General features: G+C 61.5%; 2 protein-coding genes across 2 annotated transcripts in view; one reads left to right on the plus strand and one right to left on the minus strand.

The window, feature by feature from the left end:
• AMN1 (antagonist of mitotic exit network 1 homolog) overlaps nt 1-10,929 on the plus strand; it is a 30,464-nt gene extending 19,535 nt beyond the window's left edge. The window contains exons 3-7 of the mRNA XM_056107824.1: nt 2,987-3,131; nt 3,369-3,586; nt 3,677-3,733; nt 5,469-5,580; nt 10,705-10,929. Coding sequence (XP_055963799.1) covers nt 2,987-3,131; nt 3,369-3,586; nt 3,677-3,733; nt 5,469-5,580; nt 10,705-10,778 — 606 coding nt within the window. The 3' untranslated portion in view covers nt 10,779-10,929. The remainder of the gene's footprint in view (nt 1-2,986; nt 3,132-3,368; nt 3,587-3,676; nt 3,734-5,468; nt 5,581-10,704) is intronic.
• A 3,321-nt stretch (nt 10,930-14,250) lies between these two features.
• ETFBKMT (electron transfer flavoprotein subunit beta lysine methyltransferase) lies at nt 14,251-17,409 on the minus strand. The gene is made up of 3 exons (XM_056107825.1): nt 16,914-17,409; nt 15,710-15,840; nt 14,251-14,729 (listed from the first exon to the last, which is right to left on the minus strand). Exons 1-3 carry the CDS (start codon nt 17,156-17,158, stop codon nt 14,380-14,382), a joined length of 726 nt encoding a protein of 241 aa, XP_055963800.1. The 5' UTR covers nt 17,159-17,409; the 3' UTR covers nt 14,251-14,379.
• Between the last annotated feature and the right edge of the window lie 556 nt (nt 17,410-17,965).

The raw sequence follows: 17,965 nt of genomic DNA on the forward strand, positions 1-17,965 counted from the left end.
ACAAGGAGAGGGACCGGCCCTCTTCTGAGTGCTCCTCACTCCAGGGCTCCATCCTCCCGCCCGTCACCCTTGCCCCGGCCGAGTCCCCAAGAAGCCAGCTGTGCTGCTCTCTGCCAGTTCTGCGGGGTGCTCCTGGCCCGGTGTGTGGGGGTCCCTCCTGGCAGCGCCGAGGCTCACCTCAGGCTTCCCGCCCGCCTGACCTGTGCTCGTTCCCTGAGCTCTCTCCAGCCCTGAGGCTTGATCGGTTTAGCTGTGAAGTGAGCTGTCCTTGTCCTCCCTGTGATGTGAGCTGGCACTGTCCTCCCTGTGGGCCTGTGCAGTGAGACGGCCCGTCATCCTCCTGTCCGACCCTGGTAGTGCAGGTAGCCACCGACTGTCGCTTCTGAGTCCCAGGAACAGGCCATGGTCACACAGACTATCTGGACTCCCGCTGCCCGAGCTCAGAGGCCAGGCGCTTTGCTCCCTGCGTGCCTTAGAAATCCTTAGCCGTCCTTGATTCTTTGGAACCTGAATAAAAAGGGCAAAGGGGTCAAGAGGGGAAAGAACTCGGCACCGTTTCTCTGAGGCACCTGATTCCCGCCTTCCGCAGAGTCCTGTGGCCGGGACCAGCCCTCCTGAGCCTCCAGGCGACGCTCACACCTCGGAGACCAGCTGACCCGCCACATCCCCGCAGTCTCCGGATGGAGAAGGACGAGGGAAGATGAGTGGCCTAGGTCCCATAAAAATAGAAGTTTTTTTATTGTGGAAAGGGGGAAAAAGTCAAGTTACAGTCAGAAAAAATGTTGCAACAGTTTTGAATTTCTATAGTTTTTTTCATTTTCACAATATAATCTGTATAATCCCGTAAGAAAAATCAATGAAGTAGAAGAATATGGGAAACACTTGAAGGGAAATTTAAAAACCGCCATTAGCCCCCTTGTGGGCACTTTGGGCCTCGACAGAACCCGAGCCAGGGTTTGTCTTACAGAAGCACAGAGACTCAGACAGTGACAAAGCCGGGAGTCGGGCCACGCGGGGAGCCGAGACTCTCCCTGCCAGTGGGAGGACGGGCTGGTTGTGAAAAGCCAAATGTGTGACGCTAACTGTCAAGTGCTGTTCTAGTGTGCTCATGCTTGGGGCTGGAGCGAAAGTCCCGCTGGCACAGGCCAGCCCAGCCCTCGTGTGCCCTGCTGTCCTGAGGACTGCTGGGTGTGGCCCAAAAGAAAACAAAAATGTGCTCGTCCTCGGCTGAGCTGTTGAAAGGCCACTCCGGGGAGCGGGGCCGAGCCGGAGGGAAGCGCTGCTGGCCGCCCAGGAGTGGGCTGACGCTCTCCCCTCAAGCTGTCCCTGTTGGCATCGTAACAGGATCAGCACCTGAGGAACTCGAGGATGCGGACCGTGGGCTAGAAGCAGGGTCAGAGACGGGACGGGCAGGGCGCTGCCCTCCACACAGCGGCCCCAGGCGCATCCCCGGTACCACACAGGCCCCGTGCAGGTGTGAAGAGTCAGGCGCAAGCCCGGAGACCCACTAAGGGCCAAGGACACGAAACCTGGCCAGTCCCGGTAGCACCTCCCTCCCGAGGGCCGTCACTTCCCATGAGCTCCTCAGTCTGCCTGACATGCACTGGCAGACGCAGCCCCGGGCTTCCCTCGGGCTTCCTGAGCACTCGTCTGAGGCCTGGGCATTGCCTGGTGGCAGGAGGCCCTGAGTCAGGCCTTGGGGAGACCAGGTGCCCCTCCCGTACAGAGAGGCAGGCCTCTTCCTTCCCGACGTCCCACCTCACTGCCGTCTTTGGCATACCTGCAGGCAGGCCCCCAGCTCTGTGCCCTTGGTGACAGTGCACCGTGGCCACCAGAGGGTCAGTTCTGGTGGGGGTGCTCATGGGGCCACCCCCCACAGTGCTGCCTTCCGCCCGTAGTGCCTTAAGGTGCAGCTCAGCCAGGGGGCCCAGGTGAGAGTTGCCAGCTTGTGGGACCCCTGGGATTCGAGCTCATGACCAACGCTTATGTTCGAGCCCCTGCACTGCCCTGCCAGACGACACAGCAGCGCGGTGTCCAGACCCACGAGTGGAGATGGTTCAGCCCTGCAGTCGAAAGCTGGTTGGGGAGGGGCCCAGCAGGTGGGAAGCCTGACTGACCTCCGGAACCAGGTGCTCCGGCATCACTGGGAGCAATCCAGGCGCTGAGCCAGAAGCAGCTCCCTTTTTTGGGGGGGGGGTCACACCAACGATGCTCAGGGGTTACTCCTGGCTTTGCACTCAGGAATCACTCCTGGCGGTGCTCAGGGGACCCTATGGGATGCTGGGAATCGAACCCAGGTCGGCTGCGTGCAAGGCAAACGCCCTCCCTGCTGTGCGATGGCTCTAGCCCCAGGAGCAGCTTCTTAGCCCACGCTCCAGAACCACGTGCTTCTCCCAGCATCACTGGCAGTGATTCCGAGCACTGAGCCAGGAGCAGCTTTTTAGCACTGCTGGGTGTGACCCCCAAACCAAATGAAACAGAGCCCAGAAGCCCAAGATTCGTGGAACTGGAGTGGCCTGGGCCCAGCCCTTTCCCCTCTGCTGCTGCTCTGGCTCTGCGGTTTCTGTCACTGCTCACGTCACTGGCATCGCCACCCCCTCGCTTACGAAACGGAAACAAGTTTCAGGGATTGGGGGCATCAAAGTAATTCACTGCTTTTATGTCGAGGAAAGTAAAGCCATTCTTGGGGGGACTCCCAGGGAAGTGGACACTGACACTGACTCAGCCGGCCTCAGCCGTCACTCCTGAGGGGCAGAGGCGGTGCCTGCCGGTCCCCTGCCAGACTCTAACGGAAGCCGCCCTGCGCCACCCTTGCTTCTGTGCTCGGCGGTGCAGTGGGTCCCGGGACTGGGCTCCGCGACGCCCCACGCAGACGCCCGAGTCCTCTGCTCCTTCCCAGCTGCCGCCTGTCTGCGGCGGCCAGACGCCGAATGCGGAGTTGGGCCTCTCACCGTGGCAAAACTGACCTCCCCACGGTTCCCTACAGATCCTGCACCCGGACGCTCAGACCCTGAACATCGAGGGCTGTGACATCTCAGACAGCGCCCTGCGGCACGTGTGCGCCTGCCGGAAGCTGAGGACGCTGAACTTAAGTTCCTTCGAGAAAAAAAGAAACGCCATCACTTCTGAAGGTACGTTTGCTGCCGTGAACAAGCTCGTCATGACTATCCTGTGGGGTCTGGGAACCTCCGGAAAAGCTGTATTGGGTTTGGGGCCTCTGGGGGGCTCTGCAGGGGTGCTGGGGGCCACCAGGGTCACGGGTCAAGGTCCCAGGGTCCAGGGAGCGAGCCCGGGCCCGTACGTCCAGCCTTGGCGCATCCCTGCCAGCGTCCGGCTCCCTGAGCGCAGGACGGTCTCGTTGCGCCCAGGACTCAAGGCCGTGGCCGCGTCGTGCGCGTGCCTGCAGGAGGTGTCCCTGAAGTGGTGCCGCAGCCTCACCGACGACGGCGTCCTGGCCTTCGCGCGCCACTGCCGGCTGCTCCGCATCATCAAGCTGAACGGCTGCTCGAGCCTCACGGACGCGGCGCTGCGGGCCCTGGGCGAGCACTGCCCCGCGCTGCAGTGCGTGGACTTCTCCTTCACGCAGGTGGGGCCCAGCCGCGGGCGCTCCTGAGCGAGAGGCGGTCCCGGCCTGTCTCCCCGTGTCGCCCTCACTGCCCGTGGCCTTTCCCCGCAGGTGTCCGACGACGGCGTGGTGGCACTCGTGAGTGGGCCCTGTGCCCAGAAGCTCGAGGTGCGTGTCCTGTCCGCGGCCTTATTCTCAGGAAGCTGCGGCGTGGCTTGGTGTGGGGCCTCACCCAGTGGTGCTCAGCGGCAGCGTCTGGCTCCGTGCTCAGGAGCTGCTCCCTGCAGTGCTCAGGAGCGCAACGGGGGTTTCTTTGTGCTGAGCCTGTGCCCTGCCCTTTGGGCGTCCCCAGCCCTCCTCAGAAGTTTAACCAGACACATCCCCACGTCGTACTGTCCTGCATCTTCACATGAAACTTCCTATCAGTTGAGGGTTTTGTTTGGGGTGTGTGTACGTGTGTGTGTACACACGCGCGCACGTGCATCTTCAGCTCTGTTACAGAGAGGCCTATGCAGCTAGGAGATAAAGTTCAGTGCAAGATGAGTGCCCAAGGCCGGAGCAGTAGTGCATGGGTCCCTTCATTTGCCTTATACATGGACAAGCTGGGTTTGGTCCTCAGCACCCCCCATCTGGTCCCCCGAGCCCACCAGGAGTCATCCCTGAGCACAGAGCCAGGAGTAAACCCCGAGCACCAATGGGTGTGGTCCCCAAATTAAAGTACTCAAAGGATGGTCTTGCTCTGGATGCCGTCAGCGTCCCTGCCCCACTCAGCTCTGCTGTCACTGTGTTCTGCCATCCTTTAAGGGCCTCAGAGTGGGCATGTGACATCCCAGTCACTTAGACCCGTAGATGCTGAAGAGTCAACATGACAGCAGGAGGCTTTGCCTGAAGCCCTCAGCCCATTTCTCAGGCTGAATGTCCCTGAGGAAGCCAGCCTTACCAGGCCAGAAGGAAGACCCCCAAGGCGCCCCCCTAGACAGGGCCACGTGGTACTTGCCCAGGGTCAAGCCTGGGCTTCCGGGGTGCCGAGCAAGTGCTCCCACCCTTGGCGCCTCTGCAGGTTCTTCACTGTTAGAATAGGGTCGGGGGCATCTCTGCCCACTGCCGCCTCTGCCCAGGGACACGCGTCTCTGCGGTGAGGTCCGCAGGTGGCTCACTCCGTCCGAGCGTCTGTGCGGAACGTCTGCAGGTGGCGTTCCTCGGTCTGCATCTGTGGTGAACATCTTCGGTGAACATCTGCAGTTGGCACGGCTCGCTCTGGGCTTTCGTTAGTTGCCAGTTGCTTTGCAGCATGAGTGGGTGGGCATCAACTTTCAAAGCTCCCCTTGTTCCCGTTTGCCGGGACTGACACTGGGCTCTTCCCACAGCGCTTATCTTGCAGGAAAATGCCTCCCCTGCCCCCTTCGTGTCCTCCCTGAGGCCGCACACATGCTCTCCTGCTTCCGTGGTTCTCTCCCCATCAATGTCCCTGGCTCTATCCCACGCTTCCTCAGTGGTGGTTGTTGGAATGGGTGTTGATTGGCCCACTGAGACGCCAGTGGGGGGAGCACGGGGCTTTCACTTGCTGAGGGCTGAGTCCAGATGGCAGGGGAGTCAGAACAGCCACCCCTGCAGCCGACATTCCTGCCAACTTGTCAATACCTTGCACCGTGCCCGAGCAGTGGGGCGGGCATGTTACAGCCCCTTCTGGCACGGCCCAGGGACTTTCTCAGCAGCATTTTCTTAGCTGGGAGCAGGGCCAGTCACCCAGAATGTGGACAGGGTGGGCACCTTTCCGATTCTCCTCCCGCAAGCAAAGACCATCTCTGTCAAGTATGTCTCATCAATCCATCCACTCAACCAGAGATACGGACCCCCCGTTCCCGGCATGACATGTGTCCGCTACGATCTGGGTTTCCAACAGGAGATCAACATGGGCTACTGTGTGAATCTCACTGACGAGGCCGTGGAGGCTGTCCTGACGCGCTGCCCGCAGATGCAGATATTCCTGTTCCTCGAGTGCCCCCTGATGACCGGTGAGTGCTGCAGTGCAGGCGGGCCCTGGGGTCCCTTTCTACGCGTGTGCACGGGGCCTGTCGCCGAGGGGGGGCACGGGGAGACGGGGAGCACTCTGAGTGTGGGAGGAAGGTCGGTCCGCACCCAGCGGGACTCAGGGACTACTCCTGGCCCCTGACGGTGCTCGGTGGGTCTGTATGTGGCATGAGGGTCACGGCAGCGAACTGCACTGAGGACACTGAACGCGCTGTCCCTGCAGACAGATTCGCTTCTCTAATGCGCCTTCCCCACGTGCTGACGAGCTGGGATCGCTTCAGGCTGTGGCCCTTGAAGGCCTGTTGCTGGGGAGAAGGCAGCCGCCACAACCCTTGGGGATCAGTGCCGTGACCAGGTGTCCCGGGAGTCACGGCTGTCTTCCCCTGCCCGCTGGGCCGCAGTCCCACCAGCCTGGGTCTCCACGCCCCGGCCGCCCACTCTTCGGGCACCATCTCCCCATCTCTGCGGCCCCGCGGCTTAGGGAGCAGCTGCACGGGAGCCGTGTCAGGCCCCGGGAGACACGTCAGGCCACGGCCCCCCAGGGAGTCACACCCCAGCAGTTCTGGGGAGCCGCTCTCTGGCAGAGAGGGTCGTTGCCGTTTCCCGCCCGGCCCCCTCTGCAGCGCCTGGCGTCTCCGCCCACCCGGCAGCCTGGGCTGAGTGGACATGCCGTGTGGGCTCAGGCCACGGCCCGCAGGCCAAGTCTCAGGCCATGTCCTGCAAGCCCACCAGCAGGTGCAGAGTGGAAGGAGACGCTCCAGCCACCCCTCTAGAATTCAAACCCCAGCTTCTTTGTTTGCTTTGGTTTGAGGGCCACACCAGTGATGCTCAGGGGTACTTTGCACGCAGGAATGACTCCTGGCTGTGCTTGAGGGACCCTGTGGGGTGCCGGGATCTATTCTGTCTGCTGCAGGGCAAACGCCCTCCCACTGTACGTCGCTCTGGCCCCAAATCCCGGCCCTCTATTTTAAGAAATTCCTCCCTTCCTTTTTCGCTTTTCATCCCGTCCCATTAGAACACACTGCTTGGGCTTTGGCCGTTCCTGCTCAGCAGGGATTTTCCCGCGGTGCTCGAGGAGCGTCCCGGTCCTGACTGAGGCCAGGGCCCCGCGTGTGCCGCCGGTGCTGGGCCCTTAGAGCGCCCCAGGGCCCGCTATAACATGTGGGCACCCATGAGCAGGACCGGCACTCGAAACTGGAAAATTGATTTAAGTCACAGCTGCCCAGCAGTTGGAGTTGCCACCGACAGCACATTCGTCTTTGTTTTCTTTGGCATTACATTTTTTTTTTCCCAACAACTTAGTCGGGTCAGAATCGGCTCCGTTGGGCGTTGTCTGTGAGTTCACAAAGCGTGTAGGTGCCGGGACACACTCCTGTCCACCCCAGGCCTCCCCAGCAGAGAGACAGACAGATGGGGACCACAGACAGATGGTGAAATGGCCCGTTTCACCCAGAGCTGCCAGAAAACTTCCAGCACATCTGAGGGGGCCGAGGTACAGACATAGGTGTGACTGATCATTTGCATAGAGAAATATTTGGCAGAGGCCGTTCTCTTGGGGAGATTCACTCAAGGAGACACTCTGTCTCCCAGGGACATCGACATTGCTTATGTCTTTCCCTCCAGTTGTGTATGTTAAGCAATTAAGTTTACTTCTTATCAAATATTTGCAGTTGTTTGGATAAAACAGGAAGAGACAAAGATCCCAACACTTAGTCCTCTGGGCTCTGAGAGCAAGCCAGGCTTTTACCGTAAACCCCAGACTAACTTCTCAGGCCAGTTCAGCTTGTCCTTCCCCACGGGAGTTTGTCTCTTAAGTCATAACAGCTGGCATCGAGACCCTGCATTTATGCTTTCTAGACTGTCCCATTTTGATGCGGGGGGAGCTTTGCCACTCGCCCGGGTCCATCCCAGTCCCGCGGCGGGAGCTCCCTTTTGGGCTGTTAGGAACTGCAGCAGCTGAAGCCTGAGTCGAGTAATCATGACCAATGCTCAGGTTAGATATACTTCAGCGTCGACTCCCAGATTTTAGGAGCACAGCATAAATGGTCTTTCTGTGTTCAACCAAAGAACATTGCTCTATAGTGAAATATGAAAAGGCTGTGGGGGAATAGAAAAGCAAGTAATTAAAGCAAGTAATTCACTACAAATACAGAATCCAGAATTACGAGAAAGTTTTGGCTCATGCGTGACCAAGACTGACTTGGGGACCCGTGACGGTGAGAGGTGAAGCACAAAAAAAAAAAAAGGTGAAGGTAAACTTTGACTAAATCAGGGATGCTAGAAGAGCATGGTAAGTTTCTCGGGAAGGAAAGGGGCAGTTCACTGATGGGGCCTGAAACACTGAGGGTCACTGGCCAGCAGTTGTCCTCCGGCCGTGCCTGGGAGGGGCAGGATGCTGAAGGGGAGTGCTCGGAGCCAGCGTGGCAGATCACGCCCGCGGCTCAGTGCCAGCCAGAGAAGGAGCCGGACACTCAGCCCGAGGACCCTGGCGGTCGTCAGCTCTACACGTCCCTTTGGTTTCACCTGTGGCCTGTCGAGGGGCGCTGGGCACTGGGCAAGAGAGCAGCCTTGGCAGGTGGGTGTTTCCCCTCGGCCACCAGGAAGTGCCTGGTGGGGGCAGGACTGGGACGGTGACTCCGAGCACCGAGGCAGACGGACCCACTCCTGCCCCGCGCACAGCACCAGGAGCAACGGCCCAGCTAAACTGGATCCCACTGACTCTGCATGGCGGGGGGGACTGGCCACCACCCAAGGTCAGGGCGGTCATGGACTCAGGCTGAGAGAGGGATTGTTCTTCGCAAGAGAAGGAAAGTAGCGGAGTCATTTTATTTTCAAAAAACAAGGGCGAGAGAGAGAGAGAGAGAGATGCAAGAGAAAGCGTGGGCTGTTCCAGAGGAAAACAACTGAGAGAGAGTACGCCCTCAGGGTGAGATGCTGCCCATCTCTGGTTGGAGAGTGGACGGTCAGGGAGGAGAGTGACACACTAGAGAATGGACACTCCATCCCTCTGGCTTAGAGATGTCTCTTTTTCCAAATCGCCTTCATCGGCGTTCTTGATACAAGCAGGAGTCCCTCCGGCTTTCCCCGGGAAACTCGCATCTATTTGAGTTCTCTCGCAGTAGCCTCCCCTGCAGACCTGGCCTACACTCCCCCCCCCCCCCCCCCCCGCAAGGACCCAGCCCTGCTGTGGGCACAGAAATCTGCTTCACAACAGCTTTCTGGGTCCCCGAGTGACCCCGTCTTTCAAAGGCCTGGCGCCTGTGGCCAGTGTGGGTTTGAGACTTTCTCTCCCGGTCCACACCCAGGCTTGCCGTGCAGAGCATTTCTCTTCCCCCGGGACACCCAGCACCCACCAGATGTCTGCCCCTGCAGGCTGCGGAGCTCACCTCCTGGTGCAGTGCCCTCTGCAGCCGAGCGACTGGCTCCTGCTGCCACCTGGTGGTTTGCCAGTGCTCTGCTTGGCCTTCGGAGGAATGGAAGTCGGTCAGGCCAGTGGGGAAGGTGACCCCCCACTGCCCTATTGCCATCTGCCGGCTGGTCAGCAGCGAGCTTCCTTGATCCAAGCATTGGCCCAGATGTTTTTAGCCTCAAACGCTTGTGTGCCTGATCCCGGGGTCACGGGGAGAAACACGTGAGATCCTGTGAAAAGTGTTCTTTTCTCCCTGGGGGTCTCCTAATTGTACCCAGACCAGAGCTGAGCTCGGAAGGGGCCGGGGGATGACGCCGAGTCTCTGCTGTCTCCGCGCGTGCCGTGGAGCGTGTTACCGTGACAGCACACTGCGTGGAGTGTCCCCGCATGCATGATTCTCAGCCATCAGAGCAGGAGGCCTGGCACTCCCCCTGCCGTGCCCATCACAGGGAGGAGCACGCCACCCCTGCGTCTGCACTAGCTGCTTCGTCTCCTGGTGGAGCGAGGGCACGTCTATGGGCCTGGCACACGAGGCTTCCTCTTCCCTGCCAGTTTGGGAGCGTCTTCCCTGTGGTGTCTCCTCCCTGACGACATGGCAGGACAGGGCATATCGGGCTGGAGCAGTGTCTCGGGCCGGGAGAGCGAGGGGAGCTCAGAGGCAGCGCGGGCCTGCTCCAGCCCTTGGTGGGCGTCCGGGTCCAGGGGCCGGGGATACCCCACTCCTCTGGGCCTTCCCTGGTGGCCAACTCAGGCAGGACTCAGGAGAGAAGGAAACTGCCAACAGTCACACCTGGAGAATTTGCATCACCGTGAATGGGGCCGACGGGGAGACCGAGGTTGCTCTCCTGCAGGGCTGGGGCGCGGGGGGAGGAGGGCCTCACGGGAGGTGGCGGGGACATGCAGAGGGGCCAGACGCGTGGCCCGTGGAGGTCTGCCCAGTAGGAAGCAATGTCTGGAGGCCATCCCAGTGTGGGGAGCCGCCCCATCAGGGGTGGCCTGCACTGAGGTGCTGCTGGCGCTTCCTCCAGGCTGGCCTCTGTGTGTCACTTGGGCTGGATGCCGGAGCTTGCGGGAGCGAGGACGAGGCCCTGGCTCGTCCCCACGCTGCGGAGTCGGCGAGAGCACTGAGCACATGGGGCTGCTAGGCGTCCCTTGCCAGGGCCTGGCTTGTCCTGTGTCCACTGCTTCACCAGGAAGTCATGTCACCACTTTAGCTGGCAAAATTAAGAAATTTCAGAGAAAATTATAAATGTTCTTTTTTTTGGCTTTTTTGGGTCACACCCAGCAATGCTCAGGGGTTATACCTGGCTCTGCGCTCAGGAATTGCCCCTGGCAGTGCTCAGGGGGACCCTATGGGGTGCTGGGAATCGAGCCGGGTCTGCCGTGTGCAAGGCAAATGCCCTCCCCGCCGTGCTATCGCTCCAGCCCCATAAATGTTCGTTTTTTAAAATATTACTGTGTACGTCCACCACGGCTAATGACATGAGGCTGCTGTAGCTGTCACAGGTTCTTATGTGTCGTCTGTTAACCTTGCAGCCCCCTGAGCCATGACTGCCCGTCCCCTCTCAGCCCTGCCTGGCCCCTCCCAGCCCCTGAGGTATGAGGGCTGCCCTGCCCGTCCCTCCCAGCCCCACAAACCCTGGCAGCTGCCCGTCGCTTTCTGGCCCCTGAGGTCTGACCTGCCCTCTCTTCACTCTAGATCGCTCACGGGAAATCCTGGAGCAGTCGCTCGGCCCGAACAAACTGAAGCAGGTGATGTGGACTGTTTACTGAGGCCCGCGCCGCCCCCGGGACCCCCAGTCTGGAGTGTCTCCCCGTGTCTCGTGTCCAGGTGGACTCCGCCCGCCCTGAGAGCTGCTCCCGCGTCGGCCCGCCGGCGGGCCGTGACTCTTTATTAAACCCTTTCCAGTGACTCGCCTTCCCCGACGGTTTGCCCTACTACCGAACATGGAGCTCTTCCCAGAGAAGCGTAGCGATGTGGATGTTAGAATTCCGAATAAAGCGGTTCCGGAAAGCGTCCTTGCTCCCTGGTCCTGGTCTGACTCCTGCCTGACCTGCTCACGGGCCGCGGGCACACTGATGTGGAATGGGCCGGCCAGCGGGCTGCAGCACCACCGGGCACTCACCCCGGCTCCCCCCCACCCCCGACCTGGGGGAGGAGAGGGGTCCCCGGGCCTGGGCACTGCTCCATCCCCACTGCTACCCTCCGGGCGGGCCCCCCACAGTGCCCAGGCTGCCTCTCCTTTGTTGTTGGGCTCTTCTCTAGTGAGCGTCAAAGGCAGCTGCTTCCCGCTCAGGCCAGAGGAGCTCCTGGGACCGAGCTAGGGAAGTGATCCCTGGAAGCTGAGGCTTCTGTTTTCTTTTTAATGACCTTTTCGTTTATGACTCACACCCAGAGATGCTCAAGGCTTTCTCCTGGCTCTACGCTCAGGAATTGCTCCTGGCAGTGCTCAGGGCGCCATTTGGGATGCTGGACCGAGCCTGGGCCGGCTGCATGCGACGCAGATGCCCTCCCCGCTGTCCTCTCCCAGCCCCTCTCAGCTCTATTAATTTTTTTTTTTGCAGGGTGGGGGGTGCGCACTCACCAGTGCTCAGGGCTCACTCCTGGCAGGGCTCGGGGGACCGTAATGTGTGGGGTCGAGCCTGGGGAGCATGTGCTGGGCTCTGTCTCTTCCTCCCGCCCCGACCCCTGCTTCCCGCAGTGCAGAGCGCTGGCATCCCAGGAGATAAAGACGCCTCTTCCCTGGCTTCGCAGAATATGGATTCCGCCTCTAGTGAAGGTATCTTCCTTGCTAAAAATTTTTAAGTGTAAATTCTGTGTGTTTTTATTTATTTATTTGCTGTTTGGGTCACACCCGGAGATGCTCAGGGGTTCCTCCTGGCTCTGCACTCAGGAATGACTCCTGGCAGAGCTTGGGGGACCCTATGGGATGCCGAGGATCGAACCCGGGTAAGCCGCGTGCAGGGCAAATTCCGCACCCACTGCCCGCTGTGCTATCGCTCCAACTCCTAAAATCTGTGTTTCAAAGGAAGAAGTTGCAAAGTACACTCCTGGCTTCCTCCCCAGGGCGGCCCCCAAACTCTGAAGTAACTGAAGACCTTCCTCTTATCCAAACATAGGTATGGGAGGCGCTGCCCTCCGAGGAGCCACCAGGGGACACGTGGGTCACTCTGCCGGTCCGCACCCTCACTCAGCCCCTCACGTGGCACCTGTCTCCTAGCAGCTGCGGGGCTGCCCGCGGTGTCGTGCCCTCTGCAGACGGGGCCGGGAGCTGTCCCACTGAGCCTGGCGAGCAGCTGCGCGGCCACACGCAACACGGGTGGGCAGCGGGGGCCCGCTCCTCTTCCCGTGCTTGTCATGGTGGGCACAGGGCCCTGGCCACTCCCTCTCCCCTGGTATGGCCTGTAATCTCGCTGTTCAACAAAGGCAGATTCTAGGACCCGGGCTGCCACAGGGCTGGGGAGAGAGCGGGGCTGCGGGGCAGTGCCATGGTGGAGGGACGCGGGCGGTGGCGCTGACGTGGTAGTTACCTGCGAAACCCTGTCGGCAACAGTACTGTGAGCCACTGTGCAGGATGACTGAACAGAAAAAGTTCCCTCCTGGGGGCAGGCCATGGTGAAGGGTGCCTGTAAGCCAAGGGCACTTCCGGGCCAGGGAGACGGTATGGCAGGGGGGGACACCTGCCCTTCACCCTCAGCGTCCCGTGTGGTCCCCAAGCCCCGCCAGGAGTGAGCCCTGAGCACCACTGGGTGTGACCCCAAAACAAAGACGAGAGCAACCAAATATCCAACTTCCTTGGGCCCCAGCAGGCCAGCAGGAACTGGATGCAACAACACTGATTCCTTGGGGGAAGGGCGCTTGCCCTGCACAGTCCGCCGGGTTCATCACATACACGTATTGTCCCCCCGAGCCCCGAAGCACCACAGGGTGTGGCCCAAAAGCCCAATGAAGGGAGCGGAGGCGAGGGAGCGCAAGCTTGGCTCCTTGGTTATTTTTGTTAGGAGGGCTGCCATCAGTGGGGGTCCGCCAGGGCTCTCTCCTGCAGTGCTCGGGAAGCGCCACTGCCCCGTGTCTGCTCGCGGCCTCTGCGCCGTCTCCCTCATCCTCGAAGCTGGTTCACTGAATCCTTATAAACTGACTTCAGAGCTCAGGAATCCCGAGGAAGGAAGTTCCGGGCCCCTGCGGCCCAGCTCACAGCATCCATACCAGGACGCCCCTCGTCCCCGGCCACCATCCTGGCACCAACCGTGGCGCTGGCGGGTGCAGAGCAGTCGCGTCAGACATCGGAGCAGCATCTGAGAGTCCGTGAGAAAGGCAGCAGATGTGGTGGCGACTGGCGCAGAGAAAAACCCACAGGGCGTAGAATCAGATCATCACAGGCCTCAGCAGGCCGAGATGGTGACCTGCCCCGTGCCCTGCAGCCTGTGTGGCCGTGAGCGGACGCCTCCCGCTGCCCGACGCTGGCCACGGGCCACCACCTGGCCTCCGTCAGCCCGAGACGCCCCATCGGCCTCTCACTCGGGCACCTGGGTCACGCCCAGCTGAGGTCGAGGCACCCTCACGAGAAACGTTTACCAGCCTGTGCCCGCCTCCGAGGATGAACACTGGGCGATTATCCAAATTCAGGGCTTCTACCAAAACATCCTTTGTCAGAGAAAACTAGGTGGCGCGCAAAGGTCTAATTACCGCACAGCTGCTCTCGGCGTGACTCACCGTCCCCCTGCGCTCCCCCCGCCACACCCCTGCTCCTCGCGGACTCCGCTGCTTCCCTGTACTCAGCGCCCCACGTCAGCCTTCTCCCTGCCTCCACCTGGTACCCACGGCAGAGCACCCGCAGACCCGGGGGTGGAAAGAAAAATGTCATCAGCAGTGGCCTCAGAGACAGCACGGGGGGAGGGCACTACCCGCCGTGTCACACCCCATGCCCAGGGACAGCCCTCGCCTGGCATTCAGGCTCAGGATCCGGGACAGAGAGTGGGGCCGGGGTGTGGGGACACCTCTCCCCTCTTCTGGGTTCTCCTCAGGCGTAGAGCAAGCAAAGGCACGTCAGATGACAAGGAAAAAGGCCTAAGTGGCCCCGATGGAGACGCCAGGGCTGTGTGGCTGGGCCGCCGAGGGGCCTCAGGACAAGCCTAGATGAGACCTGTCACCCCACCCACATAGGGCGATTCCCGGGGCCCTGGACACCTGGGGGCCAGGACTCGGCGCCACTTGCCACACGTTCAGGGGCCCACGACACTCCTCTGATCGTCTTTATTTTGATTCACCTGAAGGCACAGAACAGTGTCCCCCAGGACGGGCCCTCCCTGACTTCGTCGTGCCCGGTGATACCCCCTCAGGCTGCCAGCTCACCGAGGACCACCTGCCCGGGGCTCAGGGCCCAGGCCGGAAGTCCCACACGGCGCTCGAGGTCAGCCCGTTGTTGTCCCGCCGCGTGGGCTCGGGCAGTTCGTACTCGGCCACGCAGTGTGCCTGCCGCCGCACGCTGTGTCCACGGAACTGGGCGCGCCCGGGGTCGCCGATGAGAACGCGAGTGCCGTGGGCACGGAAGCAGCGCTCCAGCCACCGCGCCAGCCCGTCCGCCAGAGCGTCGTCATAAAACATGTCTCCGAGCACCACCACGTCCCAGGGCTCTTGTTTCAGATCCAGAACGTTCTGGGTTAAAATGGGCACAGGGTTGAGTCCGTTCAACTCACAGTTCAGTGCGATGGCCATTCCTGCAACTGGAGACACCACCATGAGTCGGGGGCCCACCACGGACTCAGAAACCCAGCACAGGGCCGAGACAGCACAGCAGGGAGGGCTTGCCCGGCACACGCCGACCTGGGTTCAATCCCTGGCACCCCATACTGTCCTCCAAGCACCGCCGGGATTCCTGAGTGCAGAGGCAGGAGTAACCCCTAAATATTGCTGGGTGTGGCCTAATCGCCCCCCCCAAGCAAATCGAGTGCTACGAACTCCCCCTTTATGTTAAAAGTTGTTTTATTTTGGGGCTGGAGCGATAGCACAGCGGGTAGGGCGTTTGCCTTGCAGGCAGCCAACCCGGGTTCGATTCCCAGCATCCCATATGGTCCCCCGAGCACCGCCAGGAGCGATTCCTGAGTGCATGAGCCAGGAGTAATCCCTGTGCATAGCCGGGTGTGCCCCAAAAACCAAAAAAAAAAAAGTTGTTTTATTTTATAATAGGTAAAGTCTGGAGTTTATGCCACTCCAATTTATCACCATGTTAATTAAATATATGGCTCTGGTAATGCCGAGCTCGGCAGAAACTCACTGACCTTGAGGCAAGGCTGGAGGAAGATGCTCAGGCAGGGAGTCTGCCCAGTATAAGCGATGCCTCCAGGCCGCGCCTGGCCAAAGGCTGGAGAGGGAGGGGAGGAGGGCGCTGGCCAGGACACCGCCATCCCTGACATCCCACAGGAGTCCCCCCTCCCCCCGCACCTTGGGAGTAATTCCTGAGTGACCCCTGGGTATGGCTGGGTGGGTGCGGCAAAAAAAATAGAACAAGAAAAAGCATTTTTTAAAGGGCAGACAAGAGTCAGCTCTCCCTAAACACAGGCCACCCCGGAGTGGGAACTCGAACGATCTGCGCACAGCACAGCCCTGGCGCAGAGACAAACCAGCCTCCCCGGCACCCGCCCCGTCACCAGGACCAGCCCGAGGGGCACCCGCGGGGGGCACAGTGTCCCTCTGTGAGGCGTACCAGGGTCGATGTCGTTGGCCAGGACCCGCGACGCCCCGCTCATCTGGGCAGCAATGGCCGTGGCTCCACACCCACTGCCCAGGTCCAGCACGGACTTGCCCCTGACCACCTCAGGGTTGTCCAGGAGAAACCTGAGAGGTGTGGCAGGCAAGGGGAGGACAGGCATGGGGTCACACCGCAGACACACAGAGCCCGCCGAAGAAAGTGACCGAGCGAAAGCGGTGTCACTGCAGAGCTGGCAGTGGGGGTGTCACCTGCACTGCCCTGTCGGTGGTGTGACGGGCAGCCACATGAGCGTCCCCGCACTGTGCCCGTGTCCAACCGGTCAGCCCCCGCGTCCTGCTCTGCACCCTCCTCATGGACACCCTCCCCTGGGCCCCCTCGGGACTTCTGGGGCCCACAGGGCACACACTGAGAAGTGTGTCATTTTAGCTGGGCCCTGGCTGGGAGCCAGAAGTGGCCAGAAGGTCATCCAAGGTCAACCTAAGTACCCGCGCCTTTGACCTCAGGCTGTCTCTTAAGGCTGGGGAAAGTGACAGCTATCTCGGGGATGGAAGTCATTTTGGATTTTAGATGTCTCTTGAATGTCTTTTTTTCTTTTTGGGTCACACCAGGCGATGCTTAGGGGTTCCTCCTGGCTCTGCACTCAGGAATTACTCCTGGCAGTGCTCGGGGGAACCACATGGGATGCTGGGAATTGAACCCGGGTTGGCTGTGTGCCAGGCAAATGCCCTACCCGCTGTGCTATCACTCCAGCCCCTTAAATGTCATTTTTTAAAAATCACTAGGCCAGGGGCTGGAGCGATAGCACAGGGAGCAGGGCATTTGCCTTGCATGCAGCCAACCTGGGTTCGATTCCCAGCATCCCATAGGGTCCCCCGAGCACCGCCGGGAGTGAATCCTGAGTGCAGAGCCAGGAGTCAGCCCTGTGCCTCGCCAGGTGTGACCCAAAAAGAAAAAAAAATGACTAGGCCAGAGCGATAGTGCAACAGGTGGGGCACTTGCATGGCCCGTAGCCCACCCAGGTCCCGACCTGAGCCCCACGCAGGCGGGGGAAGGGGGGTACCGGATGAGCACGAAGCTAGGAGCAAGTCTTGGGCACTGCCAGTTTTTTTTTAAGTGTATTACTAAAACTTGACCGTTCCCAACACAAAACCGGAGCCGGGGCTTGTCTGCAGCCCCTGCGGGTCCGGGGGCGCGGTACCTGGACAGGGCCTGGCCTCCGGGCCAGTAGATGGCCCAGTAGGGGTCCGCGAGCGGCCAGCGCTCGGCCCTCTCCCACCAGAACTTGCAGCGGGGCGTGAGCAGGCGCAGGCGGATCTCGGGGGTGAGGCTGCCCTGGCTGGTCACCTCGGTGTTGGCCTCCAGGAAGGCCCTGGCGCGGGCGTCCAGCGCCCGGCCGGCCAGCCCGCGGCGCAGCGCCCGCCCGAGGGCAGCGGCCAGGGCCATGGCCCGGGGGACGCGGGACGGCCGCTGCCCACGCCCGGCGGGGCTGGGGACGGGGCGGCACGCGGGCCCGGTGCAAACGGGCCGAGGGTCGGGAGCCCCCGGTGCAAACGGGCCGTGGGTCGGGTCCCCCCCTGGTGCAAACGGGCCGAGGGTCGGGAGCCCCCTGGTGCAAACGGGCCGTGGGTCGGGACCCCACCCGGTGCAAACGGTACCGGCTGGCGGGGGCAGCGGCCCGCGCCCAGGCCGCCTACAGCGGCGGTCACTCGCCTCCGCGCCCCGGGCCCGGAGTCCGGGCAGAGCGGCGGCCCCAGGGGCTGTGGCGCATGCGCGGAGAGCTAGCAGGGACCGCCCAGGAGATGCGGAGCATGCGCACAGTAGAGACGCGGCATCCGGACGGCAGAGCGCATGCGCAAAACGGTGGCGGAGGGTGGGGGGGTGAAAACCGGCAGCTCAGAGTATGCGCGCTGTAAAATAGCGGCGCCCGGGCGCCACGGAGCATGCGCAGAGAGATTACCCGCCGCTCCCAGAGGCGGTGTGGAGCATGCGCAGAAGGTTGGCGGGCGGGGGCGGGAGTAGGGGTGGAAACCGAAGCGGCGCGGAGCATGCGCAGAGCGGTGGCGCGGCGACCCGGGCAGCACGGAGCATGCGCAGAGGGCGCGCGCCCTACGGCGGCGCGGTCCTGCCTGTCCCTTTGTCACGCGTCCCGGCCCCTCGGACGCAGGCCCCACTGCCAGGCGGGGCTCCGCACCCCGCAGCTTCCCGGCGAGGCCTCCTAGACCCCTGCCCTGCCCGCGACCCCACGTTGCG

The sequence above is a fragment of the Sorex fumeus genome, unplaced genomic scaffold (genome assembly GCF_029834395.1).
Source record: "Sorex fumeus unplaced genomic scaffold, SorFum_2.1 ptg000177l, whole genome shotgun sequence".
NCBI classification, from domain to species: Eukaryota; Metazoa; Chordata; class Mammalia; order Eulipotyphla; family Soricidae; genus Sorex; species Sorex fumeus.